The sequence below is a fragment of the Desmodus rotundus genome, chromosome 1 (assembly GCF_022682495.2).
Source record: "Desmodus rotundus isolate HL8 chromosome 1, HLdesRot8A.1, whole genome shotgun sequence".
In the NCBI taxonomy this organism is placed as follows: Eukaryota; Metazoa; Chordata; class Mammalia; order Chiroptera; family Phyllostomidae; genus Desmodus; species Desmodus rotundus.
Window position 1 is genome coordinate 120,869,819 of NC_071387.1, and position 27,900 is coordinate 120,897,718.

Below are 27,900 nucleotides of genomic sequence, written 5' to 3' on the forward strand. Positions count from 1 at the left end.
ACCTGGTGTTAAAATGAGCACCCTGGAGAAAAACATAGGAGTGAACACATAAGAGGTCAGAAAGTAACAGATTCAAAAATTATGACCTAAGTACATTCCTAAGAAAACTGAGCACATACCTTCACACAAAAACACATACACTGATATTCACAGCATCATTATTCATAATAGCTCCAAAAAGAACCCCCAGTCTCAATGGCCATCAAACCATGAAAGAATGGACAGAATGCCGGATAACCACACCATGGGATATCACCAGCCCCCAAAAGGAACGGTGCGCTGGCACGTGCTGCGACCCGACGGACCCGGAAGGCACTGCGCTGAGTGAAAGAAGCCGCACTCTGTCCGAGTCCATTCCCACTCGGAATGTCCAGAACAGGCAAACCCGCAGACAGAAAGTACAGTAACAGTTACACAGGGGCGGGGGGGGAGCGACAGCTACTGTGCGCGGGCTTTCTCGTTGGGGTGCTGGAAATGTTCTCCAACAGGCTGGCGACGGACGCACAACACTGGGAATGTACTGACAACCAATGAATTGTGCACTCTAAAAAGGGTGAAATCATGAATTTTATATGAATTTTATCTTAAAAAAATAAAAAGTAACAAAACAGAGGTACCAAGCATTGCATCAGAGCAGCACTCTGCACCAAGTCAACAAAGGAGCATATTCAACAGAAAAAATTGTCCCGAGTGCTCTGCCCCATCGTGCCCCCAAATTTAAAATAACTGTATACTCAAATGGTTTCAAGTTCCACTCTGCCTTGAAAAACCGGACACCAACTAAGACTTCTAGGCCTCCTCATGGCCCAACCCAAACATCAGCCTCGGCTTGTGCTTCAGAAGCTGGAGGGTCCTTTGCCAGGGTAGTTTGCTTTAAACATTCAACAGGGAAACACTGTGGAAAACTCGTAGAGCGTCGTCCCAGTACACCAAGGTTGTGGGTTCAATCCCCGGTCAGGGCACATACAAGAAGCAACCAATGAATGCATAAATAAGTGGAAAAACAAATCAATGTATCTCGCAGAAACAGGACATTGGCCACCGAATACCACACGTGGGCACCACTGTTTAAAATTCATTCCAGAAGCTTCCCAGGACAGCGAGATGCCAGGTGTATCTATCCTCTTTATTCAAGGAAGGGCAAGCAGGTGGTTGCCCAGCAGCAGGACAGGAGGCCCTGAGCACTGCAGCCTACTGAGTGCTGAGCAGCCCCGTTCTGAGATGGGCTGCTGGCCCCCACCAAGGGGTTATGGAAGTGCCCAGCTTCAGGGGTCATGGTCAACTGAGGTGAAGATTTCTTACAAGACCCCTCCTCCGAAGACAACACAAAGCCACCACTGTTTGCAGGGAGGAAGCCTAGGAACATAAAGCTCTGTCGTGGAGTCTGAGGCTCAGTTCACTAGCCTCAGAAGCCCTGTGCGCTGACCTCCTAGAGCTCGGACCGCACAGTAACATTTTTAAAGCTGGCTCCCACCTTCTTCTTTTCCCCCAAGGTGGTTTTTGCACCTTTTCCTTCCTCCAATAAACAGTGTTTTCCGTTCCTGAAGCCTTCACTTTCACTTGAAGGCCACCTCCCTCCCACGTCCCAGAGAAAACAGAAGAATCACACACTGTGCCCTCCGGCCGCCCCAAACTCACTTTCCTGGTATTAGACCTTCTCTCCAACCTGCAAACAAGTTCCAGCCTTTGCATTTCCTAAAACAACTTTTCCCGAAGAAAGCACCCTCCCCTCCCGCCCTCCTCGCACTTCCCACTCGTCTCACACCTTAGCAGGTTCCAAGAGCTGCTCCTGGTGAGGCAGGACAGTGAGGCGCCTCCCGGGCAGCCCAAAAGGCCGCTGGCCTGACCGCAGGGTGTAGTCACAGAGATGCTGGACAGAAAATGGCGGTCCCGAGCCCCCTCCCCCCTCCAGTGAGCACCTGACTTGCCACCAGGTACCACACTATAATTAGTTGTAATTGAAGCCCAGTGTAATTAATTACACAATTTTTAAGTGTTCAAGTTTAAGTCCATTAAAATTACATCATGAAACTGGGGAATTAACAAAGGATTACCAACAAAAAGCAAATAGGGAGGAAGAGGGAAACCCCAGGCTGGCTCCATGCGTATCTGAGTCACTCGCCCAGGTGGGGTGACTGTCAAGTACAGGGCAGTCACCCCACCTGCTTTTAATAAACCTGTGGGGCCCATCCAGGCAGCCCCATGCACAGGCCACCTCTGGAAGGGCCAGCACGAAGTGACACTGCTCTGCCAGATGCTCAGTGTCAACTGGGCCTGAAGACCACCCATTCTGTGCACTGCTCCCTGCCTCTCTCACAGAGGCTCTCCCCAGCCTCAGTTTCCTCCACTGACGCCTCCCCCACAGGCGGCCTAAATGCCACTCTCCCAGCCCCATCTCTGCCACAGCACTTTGACCTCAGAGGCCCTCCCAGAAACACCAGGGCCAGGGTACCTCCCTCGCCCTCACCCCAGCACTCAGTCTGGCGTCTTCCCTCCCGGCCCAGTCCACCTCCATCTCTCGCTGAAGGAACTGTGACTGCCACACCCTCTGAGTCCATTCTTTACCACCCTTCCTGCACGTTCTGATCAGCCTTTCTTATTGGGATTCCAGAAGGACCTTCCTAAACACAACTCTGGGGACTAAGTTGTCTCTATTCAATTTAAAAAGCAGTTCTTTCTCAGGGCCTTCAGAACCAGAAATGACTGCACAGGGCTTTGCACAGAGGTCCTGTTCTGTGTGTTCCCAGGCCCTGAGCACTGGCTCTCTTTAAACTACTCGTTCCTATATTTACTTTCTGTCTCTCCTACTAGAATTAAAGTTCCTTGAGGGCAGGGATTTCCTGCTACTCAGACAGGAGGATGCTGGGCCAGAAGTGCACCTGGACTGAAGAAGTTGACATAAGTCAATGGAGCAAGATGGCCTGGGCCCATTTTTCCAGTTCCCTGCCCTGCCCTCCCCATGCAGATGCCCTGGCCCTTATAAAATGATGCCTGGCATACTCGGTGTGCCCTGCTGTTCTCTGAGCAGCAGGGCTGGGGACTTACTCCCTTCAGCACCCCAGAGACTTAAACAGGAGCTGAAGCAGTGATCAAGGCACCATGGAGACATGATCGATGAATGAATGAATGAATGAATGGTCTCAACAGGCTATTTAAAAAATGAGATGCTTCCAAAACAAACAAAACTACAAACAACTTCATTGAAATACACATTATTTCCAAGATATGCACACCTTTTTACATATATTTTAAAATTTGTAACTTTATTACAAAACAAGCTACATCATCACAAAAAATCAAGCATGTAAAAGCATCATCTAAATCCTGAAAGTTCAATTTTCCCATGAGAATTCCTTGAGGAACATAAGCTAAGATCTAAGAAGTGTCATCTGACCAGGCAGGCATCTTCTCTCCGGTCAGATGCCCACCCGCAGACCCCTCATAAAACCAGTCTCCTACTGAACTCCCAAATTCCACCTTCAGGTGTGACAGAGAACAAAACCCAGTGTAGTCGGTGCTTCCAAGTGATGCGCAAGGGTTTGAAGCCAGTAGTATCACTTCAGTGACTATATCAACTAGCTCCAGGTGCTGAGAGAGCGGGGATTTTGCCTCGGCCATCAAGGGGCTAAATACAAGTAGCGTCTAACAGCAAACTGCTCCCCAGCACCAGCATCAGGCCCGGGGGCTCAGAAAAAAGTCCTGGTTGAGACTCCTGCTCCCCCAGTCTGGTGCTCACAGCCCAAGTGTCAGCTAGACAGTGCGTGACTGTTCCTCTGCCAGCCGGGCCCTCCCTGCCCCCAGCCCAGGTCCCACAATCGGGCCTCTCTGCTGCCTACCATGTCCCCCAAACTCTTCCAACAAATTTGCTGTATGCCCAGATGGGGCCCGGAGGGCAGCAAGGGACACAGTAAGGAGGGCTGCCTTCAGCCTGACACCAAAACTGCACCTCAATCATCAGATAAAGTTTGTGACGACATGTTCATAGCCTGGGGAAGGATAACCTGTCAGATAACCCTTCTCTTTGGAGTCCATCTATGAGCTGACTCTGAAGTCTCAGGGAAGGGGAGGCTTGGATCCAGCAAGCCCTCAACCAGAAGCTCCCCATCCACCAGTCAACCCAGGGCCCATCACATCCACATCACAACAGGCTTTATTTCCGTCTTCAGCTGCTTATGTTAAGACTCACCCATCACCAAGCTCATCTCAGGGGGCCCATAGACATGGGCCCCCTTCTGAATCCTCCCATAGCCTCCTCACAAGGACCCCACCACTTCAACTCAGAGTTGGTCTCGGGAACAGCAGGGATGGCAGAAAAAGCAGGGACTGGAGCACAGGAGACTCCGGCCTCCACCTTCTACTCGCTGGCTTCTCACCTACCAGCTGTACTGTATCTCCTTCCTGAGGCTGTTGCGGGCATGACAGGGAAGAAATCAAGAGCCTAAACCCCGGAACCAACACAGCCCGCTGTCAGCACTCAGCACACGATAGCTGTTAGTGTATATACTAAAAACCCTTTCTGAAAAGTACCTGCCTTGCCACCAGCAAACATAAGACCAGCTACAGTATGTGGAGTGTCCAATACTACCAACAAGGCTTTCCTTCTCTTCTGTTACTAAAACAGCGTGCAGTCCTTGCTCTGGGACTGGGAAAGTTAGACGTGAGGGTGGGGTCCCCTAGTTAAGACTAGTGCTCCAGCCCTCCCCACCTCAAATACTACCAACCTCTCAAGCACCAACCAAAACATAGATAAATCCACCACAGGTTCTATGCCCTAGGTTTCAGCTCGTCTACTAGAGTTCAACACCAACCTCCCTATTGAGCTGTACCTCTCTCCTTTCCCCAGGACTCAGACCCTGAATGCCTGGCAGGCCCCAAACCCCACATAACCCACAAAGAGCACACCCTCTTCCCTGACCCGGCCTGGCTCCTCTTCCTCCTTCCTGTTCCCTGTGGATGTCAGGCTCCAACCCCACCCACACTGGACCTCAGGTCTGTGGCTCCTCTCAGCCCCCCTCTCTCAGTGAAGTCCCAGCAGCCCTTACTTCCCCAAATCCATGCAAATGATCATGCAGCCAGACAGTGACGTCACCTCTTACAAAAATATCCTAGGTACTTTCTTTGTAAATGAAGAAGCAGAGAAAGCACGCAGGCTATGAAGGCTCTGAAATGGGGCTGGCCCAGAGCCTCCGCCCAGACCCACAGGCCGTTCTAGGGGCTGGGCACACACAAGACATTTCTCCAGTGCTGACATCCAGACCTTCGTGTTTCTTCCACTCACTCTCTCTTGTATTGGGTGGGTTCTGGTCCTTCTAATAAATGTTTTCCCCGTCAGTGTGGGGACATTTGCTCCCATGTAGGCTGTGAGTAGAGTCAAAGGAAAAATCTGTCAATTGTTCTGCCCAATTCTAGTTTTAAAAATGTGAATTTTTTGTTTTATATGCCACAACTGCAATTGTGTATATTTTAACTAATGTATATGTCACTTTGCAAAGACAGAATTTAATAAATGGAAATCAAAAAGAAATCCATGTTCTATGAATGCGTACCTATCGGTAGCTGTCAAAACACAGCCATTTTAATATAACGTACCCACCTCTGACAATCCTACAAAGAATCCCATTTGCATTCTTTAAACTAGCTGAATGAGTCCTAAATCAGAACACGTGGGACCATCCCCTTAAATTCGGCCCACAGTTCTCCTGCAGCAGGACTTTCTGTGCGTGGAGGGCAGGGTGAAGCAGCAGGCACATAACAAGGGAAGGTAGAGAGCAAGAGTAAGTGGTAAGGACGGCTGGAAGGTATGGTGGGTACGAGGTCAGAAAGAGCCAAGAGGGAAGCCAGAGCTCAGAGAGGTCTCAGAAACTACCAGCCACACCCCCAACTGTGCTGCTAGAAGGCCCTCCCTCCCATTCTCCCCCAGATGTATAGAAATCAGCTCAAGCTTTCCCTCCCCTCTGGGCACTTTCTTGCTCACCACCCCAACACCCCACCCCTATCTTGACGGCCTTCCTCTGCAGCTCCTCCCCCTCCCTGGACACCTGAGGCACACAGCCCTGTCACAGCCAAACCCCAGCTGCCCCACAGAAGGCTGCTACCCTGCCCTGCCCCATGGTGTCTGGCACACGGGGGCTCTCCAGCAGCCCTGGTTTTAAAATGAAGGAAAGGAGGAGTGTGTCAAATAAGGCCTGATACTCAGATGTGCACAGGGAAGATGACGAATCCGGGGTCCCTAAGTGAGGCAATGTTTAGGTAAGGTAGAGACAACCACCAGAAACTCTGCTGGCCTGAAGAATGTGGTCTCCATGTGCTAAACTGGGCCTCTGTGGGTGTTTAAGGGGAGGAATGACATGATGAAATCAATGGTTTGGGGAGATTAATCTGGCAGCCCCATCTATCATGGATTGCAACCTGTATCGAAAGGGCAGTTTTGAAACAAGTAAAGCTACACACTCAGCTCTTGTGTGTTAGAAAGACTTGGCTCTCAGACACGACAAGCAACCCCCAAAACTAACTGCATAAACACACAAAAGATTTATTAAAATATCAGTTCATTTAAAAATGACAGCATAATTATATACCAACACAGAGCAATGTACAACAATAGCAAGCCACTTCATACTCCCCTGGCAATGACATTCAACCATAACTGGCAATATCCTTCCTCTTCCAATCCCACGTCAATGCTGACAAGTTGGAGTGCCGGGCTGAGGAGTGGGTGGGGGAGAGGAGAGATGACAGCATTCCCTCCGAGATGGCCAGCTCCAGATGCGGATGTCCCGATTGTGTACCACTGTTCTCCAAGGCAAACACTCGCCAGGCCCTGGCCACCTCCCTGGTCCTCTGCACTTGCCTGTGGCTGAGGCCTGTGGGAGACCAAGTCGTCTGGACAGGCGCCTTGCAATATCCTGTCTGGCTCCTGGGTCCCACTCATGCCTCCGAACCTGACCTTGTCTCCTACTTGGCTGAATGATGTGACAGCACACAGCATTACATAAGCAAGGATTCGAGGTACAGCTAAAACGACGTAACTCCAGGAAATTCATGTTTCTATACTGGTTTACACGGATGCTCCTGTACTCAGTTTTCGGTTTCAAAATTGTACTACTTACATTTTTGCTGTGTGAACAGGAGAGGAAGATGGAACTTGATTTGCAAGCCTACTTATAATTTTTGTTGTAATTTGTGTTGGTGACTCAAAATCTTTTCCCTTTAAAAGGTTTATGTCTTATGGGCAATTGCTATCTACGTGCTTGGTGAGAGCAGAGCAGAACAATGTGAAACAGAAATAACTCACTGTATACGGATCTGTATGGGTTCAAGTTGTAGGTCAAGTACCATGGTGAAAAACAGAAAATAAAGGACAGTTTCACCATTATCTGCCACACCTTTCAGAATGAAGCAAAAATAGTGATAGGAGCAACAGAATGTTCCTATTTTCAGGGTAAGAAAAAAGTCCTTTCCAAACCTAATCAAAAATTAAATGTACAATTCCCTCCAGCAACAATTTTATTTTTAATTTTCATTTACATAGTATCTTTCTTCCAAGAATCTCAAAATAATAGAGCTCCATAAATACTTAAAAAAAAAATGTTGTCACAACAAAAGAAGGGACAGGCCTGGCAGGGCTGGAGCTGAGCTCAGAAGGGGGCAAGAGGCAGCAGGCCCGGACAGCCGGCACCCGCAGGCACCCGGGGCCCGCAGTATGCTGAGGCCTTGCCTGTACCAACAGCCCACTGGCCTTGCTTATGTTTGCAGCTCCAGGCTCTTCCAGACAAGGAGTCATTACCTTTGGTGTCCTTTACTAGCTTTAATCAAATTATTTTTATCTAAATTCCGATTTCTCCCCTAAAAAACAGGTGGGAAAGTGGCAATAAACCAAAGACCCTCACAGGTCCAAAACAGCAAATGACCCAAGATTCCTATAATGAATTCACATTCTTTTCAGTATTTAACACATAAAACTATATTAGAAAATAAAATATTAACAATTAGGGGAAAAGACCCAATGTAAAAAAAGCCTGTCTTACGTTTAGGAGGAAATTGGGAAGAAGCTTTTGAAGGCTTTTTTTTTTTTTTTTAAACAGCTGGGTAGACAGGATCTGAATGCCTTACATTTAGCAAAAAGCTGTTAACACCCAGATAAAATTTTAGGACGGTGAGAATGGCATTCTGCCTCCCAATGTCACAATATTCACTTAAGAGCTAATTTTTCTATGTTTTTCCCTTAACCAAACTCAAAACACCTTACCATCATACACTGGGTTGGCCAAAAAGTCTGCTTAGTTTTTTCCATAAAATAAAAGACATTTTTCATTTTCACTAATAACTTTACTGATTTGGGTATTTTGAGTATGTTGGCCATCTCCCGCTATTGGCTTCATAGTTGGTAGTGCCCACGGCTGCTGCTAAACATCTTCCAGTACATAAGACAGCCCCACAGCAAAGAGGTATTTGGCCAAAATGTCAGTAGTACCAAGAAACTCTGCAAACCACTTTTGAAAAGTTTGATTGGTCACAGCACCTTCTCCACACACTACACAAATCTTTTTATGTTTCAGTTGCGTTTTTACCTTTCTTGAAATAATAAAGCATAATACAATGAAAATGGTGTGTATTTTCTTCCATCTTCAATATTAAATTGGCTGCATAAAAATTCACCAATAAGTTTTTTTTTAATGCACGCTGATGTAACAGCTGTCCCAGTACAATCAAAGGAAATTGTTTCAATGAAGTTAAAGACAACTGAGCAGTACTTTTTGGCCAACCTAATAAAACTTTTTAAAAAGTAACTGCTTTTACTTACAGCCAAATAGAAAAACATCTCTAAGAAAACAGGCCCCATGCTGATATACTCAGGGTAACACTAAGAAAAAACAAGCTTCTGAGTGAGCTCTGCTGATTTCCTCCAAGTTACCTTCCTAATTCAGAGTGAAAAGCAACCAGGATTTCCACTGTCAGCTGACTGACTCCGGCAGGTCATGAGCAAGAAGCCTGTGCTGGCCTCTGGTGCTTTATAAAGGTGTGGGGCCAGTCTGTTCAAGCATCCAGTCAGTTTCATGTGAAATCTATCTGGCTATTTTTCCAGTGGCTCCCAGGTGTGAAGTAAATTCTTAGAAGAAATGAACACTCCCAACAGCATGCCGTTCCCGTCTGACATCTGACGGTGTTTCTGCATTTCTGACGGCGGGGTGGAAGCTGGGTGAGAGGGGTCCTCTGGATAAGAATCAACACTGATCACATTTGAGGAACTTCCCAGGCTGCCCGTGACATAAGGGCTCTATAGTAAACACAAAAATTCTGCTCTGGGCCTGCTGCAGTAAAGAAAGCCTTCGGATTCAAGTGAAGAAACTGACATTTATTTTGTGCACTAACATCATCCTATCGGAATTTAATTCCAGCAAGAACTAGAATTATTTTTATTATCGAGCTGTTTACTTTTCACAGGAAAGATTCTTGATGGGGTTTGCAACAAATTACATGTCTTTCAGAAAGAGTTGTTCACCCTCATTATGTTTTTTAACTGTGTGCTTCAAAACTGCTTCAGGCGCGGCACGAATGAGGGCGATGCCACCAGCTCCTCCTCAAGCCCAGGTAACTTCCTGCAGGGGCACCTCCTGCCCAGCCAAAGATCAGTCTCCTCTGCCAACGTTCTCAGGAGACAGCCGAAAAGCAAGGCTGATTACAGCTTGGCAAACCCAAAAGTGTGACAGGACCAAGACCTCAGTACAAATCTTAGTTGTCCCCTTCAGTAAAATCAATACCCAAATACCAAGCAAAACTTGGTTCTTAAACATAAACCAAAAACCAGGGCTATTCACTGGCTTTGAAAACTAAATAGGAAGGACAACTTAGACAATTCAGAGCACCCCACCATTACTGAAATCTCCTCGTAACCGTTAGTTTGTCTTAGGGGGTAGTGCTATTTAGGCTTATATCTCTAAATGTAGAACACTTAGGGAAGTAGTTTCTCTTTGAATTCCAAATCGTTGTCAGGGTATAATAAATGTACTCAAACACTCTTGACAAGAAATGTTTATTAAATCAGAAATCACAAATGAATTCACAACCCTTTTGCTGTAGAAGTTACATAACGCAGACACTGAATCGCTTGTCTACTCATGCTATTAAAGTTCCTTGTTTCTCCACGATCTGCTCGTGCGGCTCTCTCGGGTGTCCGGGCATCCGGTTCCTCAGATGCCCCCAGCATGACCGCAACATCCAGGTAAACGGTAGTGGGCCCAATGAGAGGTCATGGGGCTCCTCTTCAAACAGCTTCAACAAAACAAATGGCCTTAAGTGAAAAATGTCTCTATGCTTTGCTATAATAAGATTTAAACACAGGATTCCAAGAATTCCACCTGTTTCCAATTAGATAGCAGAATTGCTTGAGTGTTTAAACTACATTCACTTGCTACTTATACAAAACAATTCTTCCGGGTTTTTTGAACATTTTAAGTATGTTAAAATAAGATTAAGGGTCTGGTTTAAACAATCAGAGGCAGGGGAATTTCAGTTGAAACCAAAACTATCTCTCTGCAGCCATAATGCAGAGCTTCAGACAAAACAACAGGACAAGATATATGAATGTCTATCTTTGGCAATTACTTATAAAAATCAAATCTTTCATAGGGAAAGAAATTATATTTTTCAAAGTTATACATTAAATAATTTTAAATGGGCTTTAAAATAATCTCTAAATTTATGTATAATCCTATGTTAGAATCACTTCTATAAAAATTTTTAGATAGCATTTGTTTTACAGTCCATCAGATACATTTGTCTTTTAAATATGTGAAATTTACATGAGGCCAAATCTGTGAATTATATAATGGAAGCACAAGTGGGAATTTGGCCTAGCTCTGTAGGATTTTTCACATGTTAAATTTCTCTTTTTAAAAAATGACAAGTTTAAGAGAACTTATTTGCCCCTTAAAAAAAAAGACAATGTGTGCCCTGCCTGGTGTGGCTCACTTGGTTGGGCATCGTCCCACAAAGCAAAAGGTTACAGGTTCGATTCCCAGTCACAGCACAAGCCTGAGTTTCAAGTTTAGTCCCTGGCCTGGGTACTTAGGAGAGGCAACCAAGATGCAACCTATGGAGTGGCAACAAACCAATGTTTCTCTTCCTTCTTTCACCCTCCCTTTCCCTCTCTCTAAAAATAAATCAATAATTTTTTTTTTTTAAAGGGCAAGTGTTCCTCTAACAATTTTGTCTTTCCTTCAGTTCATGCAAATGTGCCCTGGGCTTTATAAACCCGATAAAATGAATATGGCTTTTTCTACTTCAAGCCCATTTTCTCTCCTAAGACAGACTGTGAGCCAGCCTGAGGAGCAGTTTTGAACGCTGACTGCTCCAGGTAGATGTGGGGGTCACAGGGGCACAGACTACTGTTTCCACACAACTCCCACATAAACCCTGGTGGGTTTGCCTTAATTGTACACATCAGGGCGAGGGCTTTTTCAACAGCCATTAAAGGTCTCAGGCTCGATCAGCTCACCAGACAGCATTTTTAAGGTTCGCTCAGTGGATTAGGAGAGAATAATTCCTGAGGTAATTGGCAATCTGCCCCTTTCCCCTTCCAATTTTCTCATGCAACTAACTCGTGGCAGGAGATAGGTAAAATCGGGGAAGCAGGCGAAGGGGGCTTCTATGGACCCAACGCTATCAGGCGTTGTTGCACAACTTCATCTTCACTGACTTGCACACACACACAGAACCCCTATACATTTCACAGTGAAAAACTTTAATCAATTGATAACGGCCCCTCCCATTACCCAGTCTCAAAGACACCGATGTTAAAAGAACTGGGAAAACAAAGACAGCAGCAGCGTAGAAACCCACGATTTGTTTACTCATTGTTTCATTAAAGCTACTCAATGAGATACATTATTTCAATCAAAATAATATACTTCTTATGGGAACAGTCTGGGGTGACAGGTAACACACACACTTCCTTAACAGGAGAAAACAAAATAAATGGACTTTCAACAAAACTGAAACTGCTTTCTTGCTTTGAAAGAGAGGAAAATGTTTAAAGTTTACTTTTACAGAGAAGCTCCTTAAAGAACACTAGTCACCATACAGGAATAATGTCCCAAAGGAACGCAAGTCACTGGCAGGCCCCATCCCAAAAAGTTATACTAACATACAGGGTTACAACAGCTTGTTTTAGGTGTCCTCTTTTTAAACTTGTGTTTAAAAGGCAAATTTATACAATCGTGTTTTTATTTAAAAAAAAAAAAGAAAGAAAAGCCTGGTTTTTACAAGTGTAGGATAGGATAAAAACTTGTCCAACTAGTCTTAGCAACACCAGAGCACCGAAACTTCCATACCACAAGCCTTTGGGACTAAAAAGGAAATGAAATAGAGCTCAATGTGCAGAAACTCTCTTCCTGGGCACTCACTCCGCCACCCAGGGCAGCTGGACAGACCAAGCAGAGGGTCAAGAGCACAGCCCTGGCTCACTGGTTGTGGGAGAGGCACACATCTGGCCTTATGTTGCCGAGACCCACTGAAGTCTCAAACAGGGACCTGGGTCTAGTTAAGACCAGCCTCTCTTCACCCTCAGGGATCAATGCCACAACCCACACTGGGCAACCTGATCACAATGGAAGGGGTTCTGGAAAGATGAGAAGAATCCGAAAGTAATGAATTCTCTCTTCTCAAACTGCAGTCTCATTGGGTCACTTACTGTCTGTGGGAATAGAGATGGCGCTAAATGAGATACCAACTCAAAAGGCCTCTTCAGGGCCCAGAGAAAGAACCAGTTCAGCCTCAGACTTTGAGTTTTGGCAGTCCGTAGTCAACTCAAACTTTTCAAACATGCGATGAAGCAGCAATAGGAAATCATCTAAGGCCAAATCAAATCTAACATCAAAAATCAATGAGTGCTCAGAAAACAAAATGCTGTTTAAATTTAAAATCCAAGGTCAACATCTGATTGTTCATTCACGTAAACTGACAGGGAAACTTTCCATCGAGTCCCAGAATCACACAGTTAAATGTCCTTAAGCTATCCTGAGCAAGTAGCTAACCGCTGGGTGGGGGGTGGAGGGGGGGGTGGGGGGCACTGTCAAAGAGTTCCTAAGACCTAATAACTCTCTAGAAACCAAATGCATTTCCCAGGCAGTTTTGCAGGAATGCTTAAAAAAGAATGTCACAATCAGGAAGACCAAAAGAAAAAGAAAGAAAGAAAGAAAAGGAAAGGAAAAAAGAAAGAAAATTAAGGTTTGTCAAAACTCCACAACGGGTTTTACTATAAGCACAAGAATTAAATTATGGTAAAAGGGAGCTATTTTTACTAAAACAGGGTAGACCAATTTATCAAAAATGCCATTTGGCTGTGTTCATTACATTCAGGAATCTAATTTACACAATAGACACTTTGGAGTAATCTATTTTAGTCAATAAATACTCAAACTCCTTTAAGTTTTAATCTTATCGGAAATACATATTTCACATAGTCTTCTTCCTAGTTAAGCGAGAAATCTTTAGAAATTTCTAACGACGATGAGTCTGCGTTATCGTTCTCATGTAGGCAAGGGCAGAAAACAAGCATATACAATTAAAGTTGTCAAACTCCATTTATATATGTTTTAATCCAATCCGCTTGATTTCATACAAGCCGGCATCTGGATTTCATTTGCTTTCTTCCTAAAAGTACTGTAGGTCACAATCACCAGTCCTCCAGGTTAGGAAAGTTCGGCCAAGTTTACCTTCACGCACACCTTCGAGCCGCGAGCAGTAGCGGGCCCCCAGGGACGCTGAGGGACCCCCGGAGCGCAAGGCTCCTCGGGCCCTTCTAAGCCGCCGAGTGTCCCCAACGCTCACGGAGCTTCTGGCCCACAAGCCGCTCACCTTCAACTTGGCTCCTGCTACGCACATCCACCTGGCAGAGCACCGAAGCTGTCCAGGAGCCGCGAGCGCGGAGCTGGCAGGTTCGGGGCGGACTCCGAGGGCGCGCCGCTGCTCCGGGCGGGAGGTGGAAGGCAAGAACGCGCCCCCTGGGAACGGCGGCAGCTCGGGCGCCCGACGGGGAGCCGCGGCACGATCCCCCCGCGGCGTCCGGGACTCGGAGCGCAGACCACGACACCGCGCACACCAGTCCGGCGGGTCCCCGGGGGCTTTGCTGTTGCGAACCCGCCCCGAAACGGCGTTCGGGAGCCCACCCGCTGCGCGCTCCATCGCACCGCGGACCCTGCTGGAAGGGCAGGGCCGGGAGGAGAGGGCCGGAGGGCAGTGGGAGAGTTACCCAGGGCCGCGACACAGACTCCGCGCCGAGCGAGGGCCGCCGGGACAGGCGGCGGGGAGGAGGCGACTCCCGCACGGGCAGACGGCGCGCCGGGACTCAGCGCCGGGCCTGCGCCACGGAAAAGTTGCAGACCCCCGCCCGTCCCCGCACCGGTGACCGCCACGCGCTCCCGGACTCCCTGACACACGGGCTCCGCACGCGGGGCGCCCCCGCCACCCCTCGCAAGTTTCACCAAAGCGCCCCTACCCGGCTCCCCGGCCGAGGAGTCGGTCCGCGCTACTTTCGTAGGCACACAAAAGAGCGGGGCGGCTGCGGGGTCTGCGGGGGCACCCCGGCGCCCGCCCGGACCAAAACCAACCCCGGGGTCCACGCTAAGAGCCCGACGCCTAAGGCGGGAGCGGCAGCGCCACCCGCCCGCTGACAGCCGGGAGCAGCGGCCGGGACCCGGGCCGGACGGCCGGGGCCGTGGAGCCAGGACGCCCGCACGCCGGGCCACCCGCCCGCCTGGCCGGAGCCGGGCCGCGCCGCCGCCGCCGGTGGCCGCTCTGACCCTCCCCCGAGCCGGCGGCACCACAGCGCCACCAGCCCCTGCTCCGCCGCGCCGGCGGCAGTGGCGGCGGCGGCTCCTCCTGGAGAAGCAGGCGCTTCACCCCCCACAGCAACTCCCCACAAACTTTCCCCAGGAATACGGCAGGCTGGGGGCGCGGGGCGCGCGGCCGGGCGCCGCCGACGGGCCGCAGCCCCCTCCCGGCGCTGCGCGGCGCGGCCGCCCGCCACCCGCTCGCCGCTCGCGTGCGCACCCCGCGGGCCGCCGGGGCCGCCCCCTCCCCGGTCCCGCGGCGGCGGCGGCAGTGGCGGCGGCGCAGGGCCGGGGGGGCGCCCCGGGTGGGGGCCGACCCCGGGGGCAGCGGTGGCGGCGGCGGCTCCCGGCGCCATCTTGGGCTGATCGATGAATTGAACAAAGAGGATCAATTTCTGATCAAGCGAGTTATCAATGGGGGCCGGGGAGAGAGAGGGACTTGTCCCCGACTCGGCCCGGCTTTCCCCGGCACCCCCCTCCTCCCCGCCGCCGCGGCCCCCCGGCGGCCGGGCAGCCCGGGGCCCCGGGGGAGGCCGCGACCGCCCGCAGCCCCCACCCCCGGGCGAGAGGCCGAGCGCGGAGAAGCCTGACCTGCAGCTGCTGTAAATCAAAGCGCTTCCAATATTGAAACATCGATCCCACATTGGCCGCCATCTTGAGACATATTGAGACGGAGTGAGAGGCTGATAGAGAGGGGGCTGGAGTTCAGGAGCCGCCAGGAGGCAGCAGGCGGGCGGCGCCAAAACCCGGCCTGGAGCCGGCCGCCGCCGCCGCCACCGAGGACGGGGACTCCTCCTCACGGCGCCGCCGCAGCCATGGCGAGCCCGAGCCGGAGCCGGAGTCAGAGCCCGAGGGCGCGGCGGCCGCCGCCCGGCTTGGCGCGCGCGGCCGCCGCCCCCTCCCCCCCGCGCCCCACACCTAGCCCGCGACCCCCGCCCCTCCCGGGCCCCCAGCCCCAGCGGGCGCGGCCGCGGGCCCGGCCCCGAGGGGGCGCTGAAGGGCAGCGGGAGGGGTGCTCCGAGTGCCCGCTGGAGGCTCGGGGCCCGGCTCACCTGGACTGTGTTTTGGGCCCCCGGGGGTCGCGGCCGCTGGCAGAGGGCCGCCCTTCAGTGCCTTAAGTTGGGGGCTGCGGGCGAGGAAGCGGCGCCGCTTTCGCTCGCCTTCCAGCTGGACGCCGAATGCGCCGAGCTGCCGCGACCACCTGCCCGGGTCCCCACTCCGAGCCTCTGGGGCCCACCGTGGCTGGCCTGTGCGGGGAGAGCTGGCCGCACACCCACCAGGTGTACCCCAGCGGGACGCAAAGACTGAGCCGGCCAGGGACAGCCGGCGTTTCATGCTGGGGGGAGTGGAGTTGAGGGAAAGCACCCCTGACCCTCCTGTAGCCGCACAAGTTAATGCCCCGCACAGTGGCAGCAGTGGCCCCACGGCCCCCTCACCGCAACCCGGGTGGCCAGCGCGCCTCACAGCACCGCACCGCACCGCACCGCAAACCCGGGTGGCCAGCGCGCCTGAGCCACGCCAGTTTAGGCCACGACAGGAAAAGTCTTGAAGCCCAGCTCCGTATTCCCCCCGCACCACTACAGCGAACTAGCCCTGAAACTTCCTGTAGTTTAGACACCTCAGTTTTCACTCCTTTGGGTGCAGAAACTTGAAAAGTGTGGGAGCACTTATAACAGAAAGCATAGCCCTTAGTCTACAGAAATGCTGAAATTTAAACCAAAGAGTCAACTCTCTTGAATTTTTTTTCTTCGCAGAAACCAGGCAAAACACACGTTTTATGATCGTCATCTTTAATTGATTATATACACGTGTGAGTTTTTAGAGTTTCCAGTAGGAATACTGTACTTTTACTCTCCCGCACTTCATTTAAAGTGTAATTAGATAAAACAAATCCCCAAACTCCTTAATCTTGAAATGTATATGTAAATAAAATATGTGTGGAATACAAAATAAAACATGAGATATAATTGCTGTTCGACTGAGTTAAAAAGTTTGGCGCTGATCATTGGAGTGAATTCAGCATTTTTGAATAAAAGTACTGGAAATGAAAGTGCCCGGGATTTAGAGAACACAGGAGCCCCCTGGTCTCGCACTGCTGACCAAGAGCTTCACTTGAGTCAACATGCGGTTCCTGACGTCTGGAGAGGGGGTTCTCCTGGCGTCCCCATCCTTGCGTCCTTGACCAGCAGAAACGGCAGGAATCGGGCAGGTGGGTAGGAGCGCGCGGGCGCCCAGGGGGCGTGTGGGAGCCTCGGCCCCACGTGCCTTGAAGCCGCACCTTGCAGGGCAACCCGGACCTCGGATGCCGAGAGCCTCCTGGGTGTGGGGCGACCGAGCCCAAAAGCTGTCGGCCGGCGGCCGTGCTGCAAGCTCACTCAGCGCCGCCCGGTAGAGGGCAGCGGCGCCCTGACACCCGCGTCCTCCGGTCCCGGCGCACGTGCCCACCCGCGCGCCGGGCGCCTGGCCACGCCCTATCCCAGAGTCAGGCCCCTGGCGGGAAACGGCATTGCCACCTCTGGCAATTACAGGCCCGAAGAAATGCTGCATCTAACGATTCTTCCCCTGTCCCACACTTGCGGGTACAGATGCCCTCCCCTCCGATTTGTGTGGTGGCAGGCAGATGAGACCTCGCGGTTGCCTTAACGATGGCTAGACAAATAAAATGTGCAGGGACTTATAAAAAAAAATTCCTCCCTGGGGACGGCTCAAGGAAGGATCAGGGAAATGGTTTGGATTTGGTGCAGATGTTCTCAATCTAATTATCGTGTCAATCCCCTGGGTTTGAACCAAAAAAAAAAAAAAAAGAGTGAAATATATATGGCCTGTGTAATACTCCAGAAGTACATCTGGTTGAAATTCAGGGTTCTGAATAATACAGTGCAATATTTTATAAATAAATTTGATGAGTATTAAATACCCTTGGTACATTTCTGGTTACATTTACATTATTTACATGCTAACTTGACTTAGAAAAATATTACATTGAATAGCTCAGAGGTTAAGCTCTAAATAAAATTTAGATTTCTTGTACTAAAGTTTTGGGTTATACAAGGCTTCTTGGTCTCTACGGGGGTGGAGGCAGGGAGGTTAGAATAACTTTGCCAGCACCACGAAATGTTACCTCTTTAAAATGACATCAAGATAAACCATTGATCAGAAATTATCTGAACTGAGTGAATTAATCAACAGGGACTTAAAAAACATTTTAAAGTACATTTTATTTTTCTTGAGCATAGACAGAATAAGAACAAATTGTATCTATTTCAAGAGGCTATTTTCTTTTCTTTCTTTCCCCCCCCCCCAGATTGACTTTCAGTCTCACCACTCTAAAAGGTCAGGAAGACCCGCTGCCATCCAAATACAGTGAGTCCACAAAGTTGTATACTGTATAAAATATTCAGAAAATGGAAAGGTTTTAAAACATAGATCTCTATCAGCACCTACAAAGACAATAGAATAATATCTATAATCATACAGAACAAAGTGTGAGTGTGAGAAGCAGGCAGGTTAGCAAGATAATTGGCCCAATACCAAGAAGCATCTTGATTCAAAATTGATGTTAGAATGAAGCACAGGAAAAACAATCGGGAGGCATTCTTTTCACTTTTTGATGTTCATGCTCTCCCTTTAGGAGAAGAAAACTCCCAGTCCCCAAGTATATGACTAAAGTCCCCAGCTTCTAAAAATCAAATTCCAAGTAATCAGATGGGGAGGACTGACCAAAATGATATTTGTTCCTGACATCTTTAAATGAGATACAACTTAGCACCAAATAAGGCAACTAAATAACTAATATATGAGGCCAGAATTCCTAAGTTTCTTTTCGGACCCATTTTATTTTGCCTAAGAAAAGTTCAGTGGCCATATTGGGATGTGATAATACTGATGCATGTAACTTACAGAAAATTGTGAGGCACTTTTCAAAGTCCACACATTCCTACCCTCCTGCCATTTGGTGGATGCTCCTGTCTCCCAACATCTACGTATAGTTGATTAACTCTATTAAGGTGAAAATTCTCTAAAATACCGTATGGGTTAATTATTACAAAATTGGTCCTCCTTGGGTAGCACTAAGAAAGGAAAATACATTACCTTGTTTTCTAAAGATTCTAATTTAGTAATTATTCTGATACATTTAACCTAATTCCTTGAAGGACTTAACCATCAAGAATTTCTTCCAAACTGAAAAATGTCTTACAATGTAGGGCATGATAAAAAAGCAAAAAAAAAAATCCTTCACAAAAGAGTCTTTATGTTCTGAGATCTTATTTATAATGGAAAAGTTGCAAAATAATCTGGAAAAAAGTTGGAGAATAATCTGGAGTATCTGAGCCCAGTCCAAGAACAATGAAAAAAATCATAAGTCTGAATCCTACATAGTATGCTTAAAAAGAAAACTTAAAAGATTCATTCTAAAACCTTAATTCACTTTCTGATTATTTTTGTATTCAAATTAGACTGGTTTTGAATAGTTTTCAACATGAAAACTTTCAGATAACCGGAGACAATACAGAATGCCGAATGTTCACATAATTTGTTCGCAAGTAAACATAAAGGCACGGCTACTTTTTGACGCATGGTAAAAATACATCTTCCTCCCAATAAGTCATACAGGAATCTCAATTTTGCAAATATAGAAGTTGAAAGTTCTATCAAAGTATTCATTCAAGTTGACTGAATTTGTACGTGTTTTAAATTTAGGAATAGCTAAGGCCAGAGAGAAGTTTTGACACACTTTAAATTTGAAAAGGTCTTTTCCTTGTATCTAGGGATTGTGAGCCCTGATTGGCATGGCTCAGTTGGTTGAGCATTGTGCTGCAAAGCGAAAGGTTGAGGTTCGAGTCCCGGTCAGGACACAAGCCTGGGTTTGGGGCCAGGTTCCTGGTTGGGGCGTGTGAGAGAGGCAACCAGTTGATGACTCTCACACATGGATGTTTCTCTCCCTCTCTTTCTCGCTCCTTACCCCTCTCTCTAAAAATGAGTAAATAAAACCTTTAAAAAATTATGAATAACAGAGGGAAATTATGCTCTCTTCCTTTTGTCTTTGGTGACTGCCTTCCAGAACAATTTGGCATAGACTACTGGAATAAATAAAAGGAAGATTTCAGTCTCTCTCTCTCTTTCTCTCTCTCTCTCTCACTTTCTCGAGCAAACCAAACTACTTTTATCTGTTTTGTGTTTTAAATAATACTTTACGTTAATTATTTCTAAGTACACTATTCCCTGTACTATGTAAATACCAACCAAATAAAAGTACACATTTTGCTACATGTAATTACATGCATAGTACATAATTCATCTCTATATGCCAAATGTATGTGTAGTTATATAATTGTACCAAGAACCTGCCAAACTTGTAAGAACAAACTATAATGATTTCTGAACAGTAGACTCTCCTATTCACCACCTTCTCAGCCTCTGCCTGGTGACAGCATCTCTCAGTCTCTAAGACCCTTTCTGGAATCTTCAAAGACTTAGTTTCGGGCCCACCGTTTAATTCTGCCTTCCACTTCTGGACGGCATATGTCGGTGCCGCTGGCTCTCTCTCGCTGTCTTTCTACACCTCTAATGATTATGTTCTGTTCTCCTTTGCTTGTCTGAAACGAGAAAACTTGCAGCTCTGTCTTTCAGATGGAGGTGGCTTACACTTGGAAAATACGTCTAGCTTAACAGACTCAACCACTCTAACTGCTTTGGGATTTTCAAGCCCCTAAGTGGGACCTGAGGCTTCTCATAACCCCACAGTTCTGAAACCCCACCCCACCAGCCACACACACCCCATCCCAGTCTCTTTTAAGGAACTTATAATCTAATATCAATTTTCTTGAAATTTAGAATTTATTGGAATATCACATCTCATTTTCTCCTTTTCATCTCCTCCTTAACGTAAGATGCACTTGTAAAGCTTACAGTACATATTTCCTGTAGACCATTGAAATAAACGTCATTCTGGATGACTCTCACTGATGTCGGCAATGGATCACTAGAAATTAACAGTGTACATCATCAGGAGCTTGAAATATGTAAAGTACTATATAAATATTATTGTTATTGTGCTTAATGTAAACTTCACGTTCTGTGCTAAAACATTATATTAATGCTTTTTCTTTGCTCCTGGGAGCTATGACCTGCATACATTCTATTTATATTGACCTTTCATTACTAGTATCGGCCTAACACTATCAGTTTACCTCCAATATTGTAAATATGCAACTATGTCCCTGGTGCTAGTCAGTACACATAGGGCAGAGACATAGTTCTTAAAAATTGTATTCAGAACATTAAGCAAAATATCATCTTATTTCTCTACAAGATCTTCTATGACACATCCCTGCGGTTGTACGGTTGGAGTTGAATGAAGATTTGTTTTCAAGAAATGTAATTAGATTTTCTTTTGTCATAAGCATTGTCAGATTTGTATATTATTTTTTTCCTGGATAAGTGTGGTTTGTAAGATTTTGAAAGCTCGTTCCAGTGAGAAATCAGGAAGTTGATATTTCCAGCAGTGAGTAGAAGACGTTTTTCATCCCCTCAAACTTCACTCATGTTAAATATTTGATTTAGTGTCACTTTTTGAGAATCTGTATTATAATATCTTTAGAGGTTTAAGTAGCTAGCAGAATCTCATCAGATGTCACAATTTTGTTTGTGTGTGCAACAGAAGGAAGAAGCCAGGAACGTGGGCCCCTCATCTAGCAAGATTTTTTTCCCTTATTAAAATATTCATATACACGTAAACTCTGAAAAGCATACATGTTAAATAAAAGAATAAAATGCAAATATTTTCATCATGAAGGTATTTCTAGTCACTCACCAAGCAAACCAAAAAAACAACAAAATGAAGTGACCTAATGTCCAACAATATAGACATTATTAAATAAATGATGAAGTAGTGTGTAGCCACTAAAAACTGTGTTTGGTAAAATATGTAGTGACGGGAGAAAATGTTTATTGTGTAAGAGGAAACGGGACATGGCATGAGCTCCACTGCACAAAATAGTGTGTTCTATATACATGTAGAATGTTGAAAGAAAACACATTAAAACATTAGCAGTGTGTGCCTCTGAACGATGAATTTATGGGTAAGTTTTATCTTTTTTAATGTTGTAAAATATGAATTCTTCATGAGCATATGCTACCATTATAATGCAGGAAAACAGCAGATATCACTTAAAGTAGGGATATGAAAAAGGCTATGTTGTTTCTTTAAATAGTAATTTAATTCTAACCTAGAAGGGGTAGCGTGATCGAGTAATTATAATAGACAATTGAAAACAGAGAGGGAAAATCATGGCCTAATTTTGCGACTGACTCACTGTTTAACTTTGCCTCTGTTTCCTGCCCATAAAATGGGAATAATTAATACTTTCTTGTAAAATGCTTTTGAGCTCTCCAACAAAGATGCTATAAAGGTGGAAAGTGTTGTTCTGTTAATGCTAATTGAAATGAATATAAAAGTACAAAGGCATTTGAGAGAAATTGAAACCATTATGGTCTAAAGGAGAAAGGCACGAGGGACACAATGCCAAGTGCTACATTGTGACTGTGCGGGGTCCTTGTGTTCTTTAGAAAGATTTTTTGGGGGGCATATCAGGATGTCACCAGTAATGTTGGAACGACCACCATCCAATCACCAGACACTGTATCTTGAGCAAAGTGCTGTGTCAGACACTATAAGGAAACACAGAAGCAGTAAACAAGGTCCCTGCCCTTAGAAGCTAACAATTCTCTTGGGAATAGGGCAATTACATGTGGAAACAAAAAGATTCAACTTAAGCACAGGGCACATAATATCCAGGAAAGAAACTGATGAAATACTAACGCATCCCACAGCATTAGTGTTGATTTGAGCAACAAACTGGGATTTGTTCTCAGTTTAGAGGAGTAAAAGATTTCAGAAATGATGGAGTCTTGTCTGGAGCAGGATGCAAGGTGTGGAAAGAAAGGTAAAGGGTATTTGGGCTCACATAAAGCATGCACAAAGCAGCACTGATAAACCCATACAAGAAGGGACACAGTGCCCTGGCCGGGTAGCTCCGTTGGTTAGAGCATCATCTCGATAAGCCAAGGTTGTGGGTTTGATCCCTGGTCAGGGCATGTACAAGAATCAACCAAAGAATGCATAAATAAGTGGAACAACAAATTGATGTTCCTCTCTCTAATATCAATTTTAAAAAAAACAAACTTCCATTATAAAAGAAAGAGGAAGAAAGGAAGGAAGGAAGGAAGACACAGTGGGCTGTTCAGCTGGGAGCCCAGGAGGTGGAGAGCAGGCTGGCTGGCACCTTAAAGGCCAGCTAGATGGCGAGATGCTGCTGGCATCTGTGAAGGGGAAAGTGGGGAGACTGCCAGTCTGGACGACGTGCCACAGTGCTGCGAGTGATGTGCAGTTCCTGCGGATGACCCATTCCTGTGTCAGCATGCATCTGTAACTTCCTGTGTCAGAAAGGACCCTGGCCTTAACCACCCGGTCCGCATTCAAACAGCATACAACGCAGAGTGAGATGTGGGTTCAAATTCTGGTGAAGAACAGTTTGACCTGGAGCATATTAGCTCACCTTGCTGAGTCTCAGTTTCCACAATAGAAGTGTGCACTTTATCGTGTGCGTAAGGATTAAATGAGAAAATTTGCATAAAATGCTTTCATCACTACCTGCATACAGTAAAAGCCCAATAAAAGTCCACCGTTATTTGTTTAATCTCATTCAACTGCATTACATCTGCATTCCTGACTTTGTTTCTGTGTATTCTTATGGGTATTTTCATACCATTTGACAGACAAGCAGACTGAGATTCAGAGCGCCAAAAAGTTGCTCTCTCAACCAGGCTGGCGAATACCTGCTCAATTTTATGACCACCTTAATGCCGTGATCTCAGCTGCCCCCTCCCAAATGCCTTTCCGAAGCAATTGATGCTTTTATTTCCTTTCCTCCAACAAATATTTGTGGAAGGTCTACTCTGTGCCAGGTTTGCAGCCTGAGAGAGTTCTCTGCTCCTTCTCCATCGGAGGGCTGAGCACTGGGAAGAAATCCCAGAGTGAGAGAAGAACATCCCTCACGGCCTTCTCATCCTGTGCCATGCCATTGCTGGTTATTAAATACTTCTCACCTCCCTGAAACACATTCTTCATGCCATAGAGGGTTGTAATCCTTCAGCCTTCTTTGTTTTGGCAACGTAAGCACTTATTACCAGAATGAAATCTTTGGTAGGTCTGACCTTGGCAAGAGCTATTCTCATATTCAGCTTGGAGGCCTGTTTATCCCGGGCCTTTTATTCCAGAAATCAGGGCTAGACCAGAACCACATACAGAGAGGCAGAGTTTCCTGCTTTCCCAAATGTGATGAGAAGTAAAGGCAGCTCAAATCTGCAACTGTTCCCAGAGCTTCTGTTGGGGGGAGGAGGGGGAACACATGAGCACATGCACACGGGGATGGGGGGGATTGGAAAGGCAAGGGGAGTGGGGTGTATGTAAAGCCAAATAAAATGCATAATTTTTGTCCTGAAGAGAGTTTTAAATCTAGCTGAGAAGACTCTGGAAACACACAGTTGGTTTCATCCTTTACGTTATTCGGTATAGACAAGAAAACAATATCCAATGGAGGTAAAGATGCCATGAATCCCAACCGTACGCAGGTCCATTGCTGTAGCTGGCTGATTCTGCTCTTGAGACATCAAGGTCCAAGGCACCCAACCCCATGTGACTTAGTCATGGACCCCTTATACTTCTTTCTCCTTTGTGGACTTCTGAGGTCAGGCCTCCCGCAAACAAAGGCTATTATGGAACTTCTTGGAAGGGAATTGGGGAGAGAGTCATGAACGACCTCCAAAGGCCGGGCTGAAAGTCACAACGCTGCAAGAGTCACCTTTGTCTATAAAAGCACCTAAGAGCAACAATTATGATCCACTGAGAACCTGCCATCTGTCCCGTGCTTTACACAGCTTTACCTATAAACCTAGCAGCAGGCTTGTAAGGCAGGAAGTGTTATTAACCTTTCATATACACCGCGTAGGAAGACTTCAGCTCAGAGAGGCAGAGACTTCTCCAATGGGACTTACTCACTGGTAAGCCAAAGCCTGGGCTTTCTGCACCGCCCCAGACCTACAGACAGCTGCTCTGTCACACCTGGGCACCTATCTGATCAGAACCTACCTGGGACACAGCACAGGTAGCCTCTCTTTCACCCCTTCAGGAAGTCCTGGGTATTGCTCGCCCAGGAGGGAATCCCTCCATCTTACCTTGCAGCAGCCTGCTCCCCAGCAGTCCTTCCCCGTGGAGGTTTTGTCTCCAGACATTTCTCTGCAACAGCGGAGGCTCCAGACTCCTTGTTCCAGCGCATCTATAATAAAAATTGATAACCCGACCTTGGTCTTGAATGAGACATCTATTGCAAATAAGAGACAATGGGGAGAGTCTAAGAAGTACAAAGAGTCCCTCTGAAGTACAGGCAGACGGGACGTTTGGCGATCTAAGCAGTTGGAGAAGGATGTGTTTTCCTAGTCATCATTGGGAATCTCCTTGCTAATTAATTGCCCAGGGTTCTTCTTCACTTGAGGGGAGTCTGGTCTAATAGACTGTCTGGGGAAGTATCTGATTAACAATCCCATTCTGGCTACAAGTCTGCCTGGGAGGGTGGGGTCAGGAATAGTGATTAATCTAAGGCGTGCAGTTTAGTAAAGCGATTGCAAGCCATTCCCAGTTCAGTATCTTACCCTCTCTCATTCCTAAATTTAATACTGACTTGTGAGTGGGAGGTGGGATTAGTTTACACAAGCTCCGTTTATCCGATAGCATTTTATTACCGACCAAGTCGGACCAGGTGGTGGGGTTTGGCTTTGTTTTCTTTTGGAGCTGCTCTGCGTTTCACTGTTGAGCCAGTTAGTTCCCACCCCCACCTTTAGATGCTGTGTTTTCCGTCAAAATGGGCTCCCTTAGAAAACAAAAAGAAAGGATCCCCCTGGCTCCCCCCGCTCCTGTCCTCTGTAGCCTGATCTATTTAAGACACATTTTCTTCAAACAAATCCTGCCCCAGTTTCGCCAGGGCCTTCTTCCCCTCCTGCCCTCCGCTGGGCGCATTTGACACCAGCTCAAGAATCTTGTAGCTTCTCGCCTTTCCATTCCCCACGGAATTTGTTATTCAGCACTTCAAAGTGGAGACTTGTTTGCACCTCTTGTTTCAAACAATAGACCAAATTTCCTGTCTCTGCTTCTCTTAAAAACTGCCTCCCCCACGTTCCCTGGAACAATTGCAGGGGCCATTTACAGATGAAGAAATGAGCTAAATCCTCACCCACCCTTGTCTCAGAGACGGACCGTGGGGCAGAAAAGGTCGCAGGTGTGGACATCACACGGGACAAACCTATGTGCAAACACTAGGCTCTGCGGCCATGAGGCTGGGCAGCTTTGAGCGGGTTACCTAACCTCTCTGAGGCTCTACCTCTGAACCATAACGAACTTGTTGCATAGGGCTGTGGTGAAATAAGATGAAATGATATCGCAAGCTCCTGCCTAATGATGGAGGTTAACAGTACATTCTCTGACTCCAGGTTGCCTGGATTCAAACCCGAGTTTCAACATGTTCTTTGTCTGTGTCCTTGGGCATAAGCTGCTTAAACTCTGTGCCTGCACTTCCTCCCCCGTGAAATAGAATAATTATTATACCTACCTTGTAGGATTCAAGAGCTAGTACACAGAAAGCATTAGACTTGGGCTTGGGCAACACTCAGTAGAGATTTTCTTCCTCCTCCCCCTTGTTCCTCACTTCGCAAGGGGTCTTTGGCCCCACTCGCCCTGCGCCACTCTATTTTATACTTTTCTGATCTCTTTTCATAACCATCGCAGTTCTGTCCAGCAGCCCAGATCCAGTCCGGGAGTCTGGTTTTTGCGTAACGTCAGGACTACGAAGACGCCCGAGGAATGGATCCACGGTACTGCAGTGTAGGGCGGGGAAACTGCTCTGTCTGGTGCTGTAATTGTGGTTAGGTGACAGTAGGTAGTTGTCCAGACCCGTAGACTATACCGCACAGAGAGTGAAGCCTAGTGTAAACTATGACATTCAGTTAATAATAACACATCAACATGAGTCATTAATTGTATCAAGTGTACCATACTAACGCAAGATGTTAATGATAGGGAAAACTGTGTGGTGGGGGCGGGTATATGGAATTCTCTGTACTATCTGCTCAATTTTTCTGTACATTTACAACTTCTAAAAAATAAGGCATAGTAATTAAAAAGAAAACAAAAAGGAAAGAAGGTGCTTTTGGATGCCTCTGCCTGCTCCCAACACACACACTCACAAATAATGGCCAGCAGCCAGGAAGTGAAAGTATCCCTTTGAAGATGACCTGAAATTAACAACAGTTATCTTGTCCTCAGGTCATATGCTAATGAGCTACCACGAGCCAGCTTTGTCCCTGATTGGTAGCAAACCAGACAGAAGCCATTCTGAGGGCCTGGCGGGGGGCTCTCTGCAAGGTGCCTTCAATGTCTCATACGTTTTGGAGTAAACAGTGTTGGGAGTGGACTGCCCTTACCTCCTTGTCACTGAGTTCAGAGAGGGAGTGACTGTCATTTTCCATCCCCCATCCTCCATAAACACATATACAACCTTTCAGTCCTGGGCTCTGCAGTAACCATGATAATGGACTTGTTTTTCCCAGGCTTTTGGGCCTCCACCCTTGAGCCACTGGCCTCATCATTCTGACTTGCTAGACATGGTTTAGTGGTCCAGTGAGTCTCTGAAGCTTCTCTTGGAATCCAAGCGCTCCAAAGGCCAAAGTCAATGAAAGAAGCAATGGATCCCACGGAATAAAAACAGCCTCCCCACCAAATGCAACCCCCCCTGAGCAACTGAGGTCTGACGGTCTAGTGTCCTGAGGCCGAGATCACGATAACCGTGGAGTAAAAACCAAACATAAAACAAGCAGAAACTTCAAAAACATTTTAAAGACAGACAGAAACTTCCCCAGCACATCCTGTCTGATTGCCAAGTTCCCAGGCTCTTCCCCTGTGAGACTGAATTTCCATGGCATGTTGCAGATTAATAAAACCCTCAATTTAAATACACGC

General features: G+C 47.0%; 1 protein-coding gene across 10 annotated transcripts in view; it reads right to left on the reverse strand.

Annotated features, from left to right (window-relative positions):
• CUX1 (cut like homeobox 1) overlaps positions 1-25,341 on the reverse strand; it is a 366,222-nt gene extending 340,881 nt beyond the window's left edge. For 3 of the 10 annotated variants that reach the window (XM_053930352.2, XM_053930349.2, XM_053930347.2), the window contains exon 1: positions 15,423-15,677. In XM_053930352.2, the coding sequence (XP_053786327.1) occupies positions 15,423-15,485 (63 nt within the window). In that variant the 5' untranslated portion in view covers positions 15,486-15,677. Of the gene's footprint in view, positions 1-13,857; positions 14,916-15,422; positions 15,679-25,067 lie in introns of those variants that run through there. The other 7 variants (XM_053930359.2, XM_053930356.2, XM_053930344.2 and 4 more) reach the window with 5 other exon arrangements.
• Between the last annotated feature and the right edge of the window lie 2,559 nt (positions 25,342-27,900).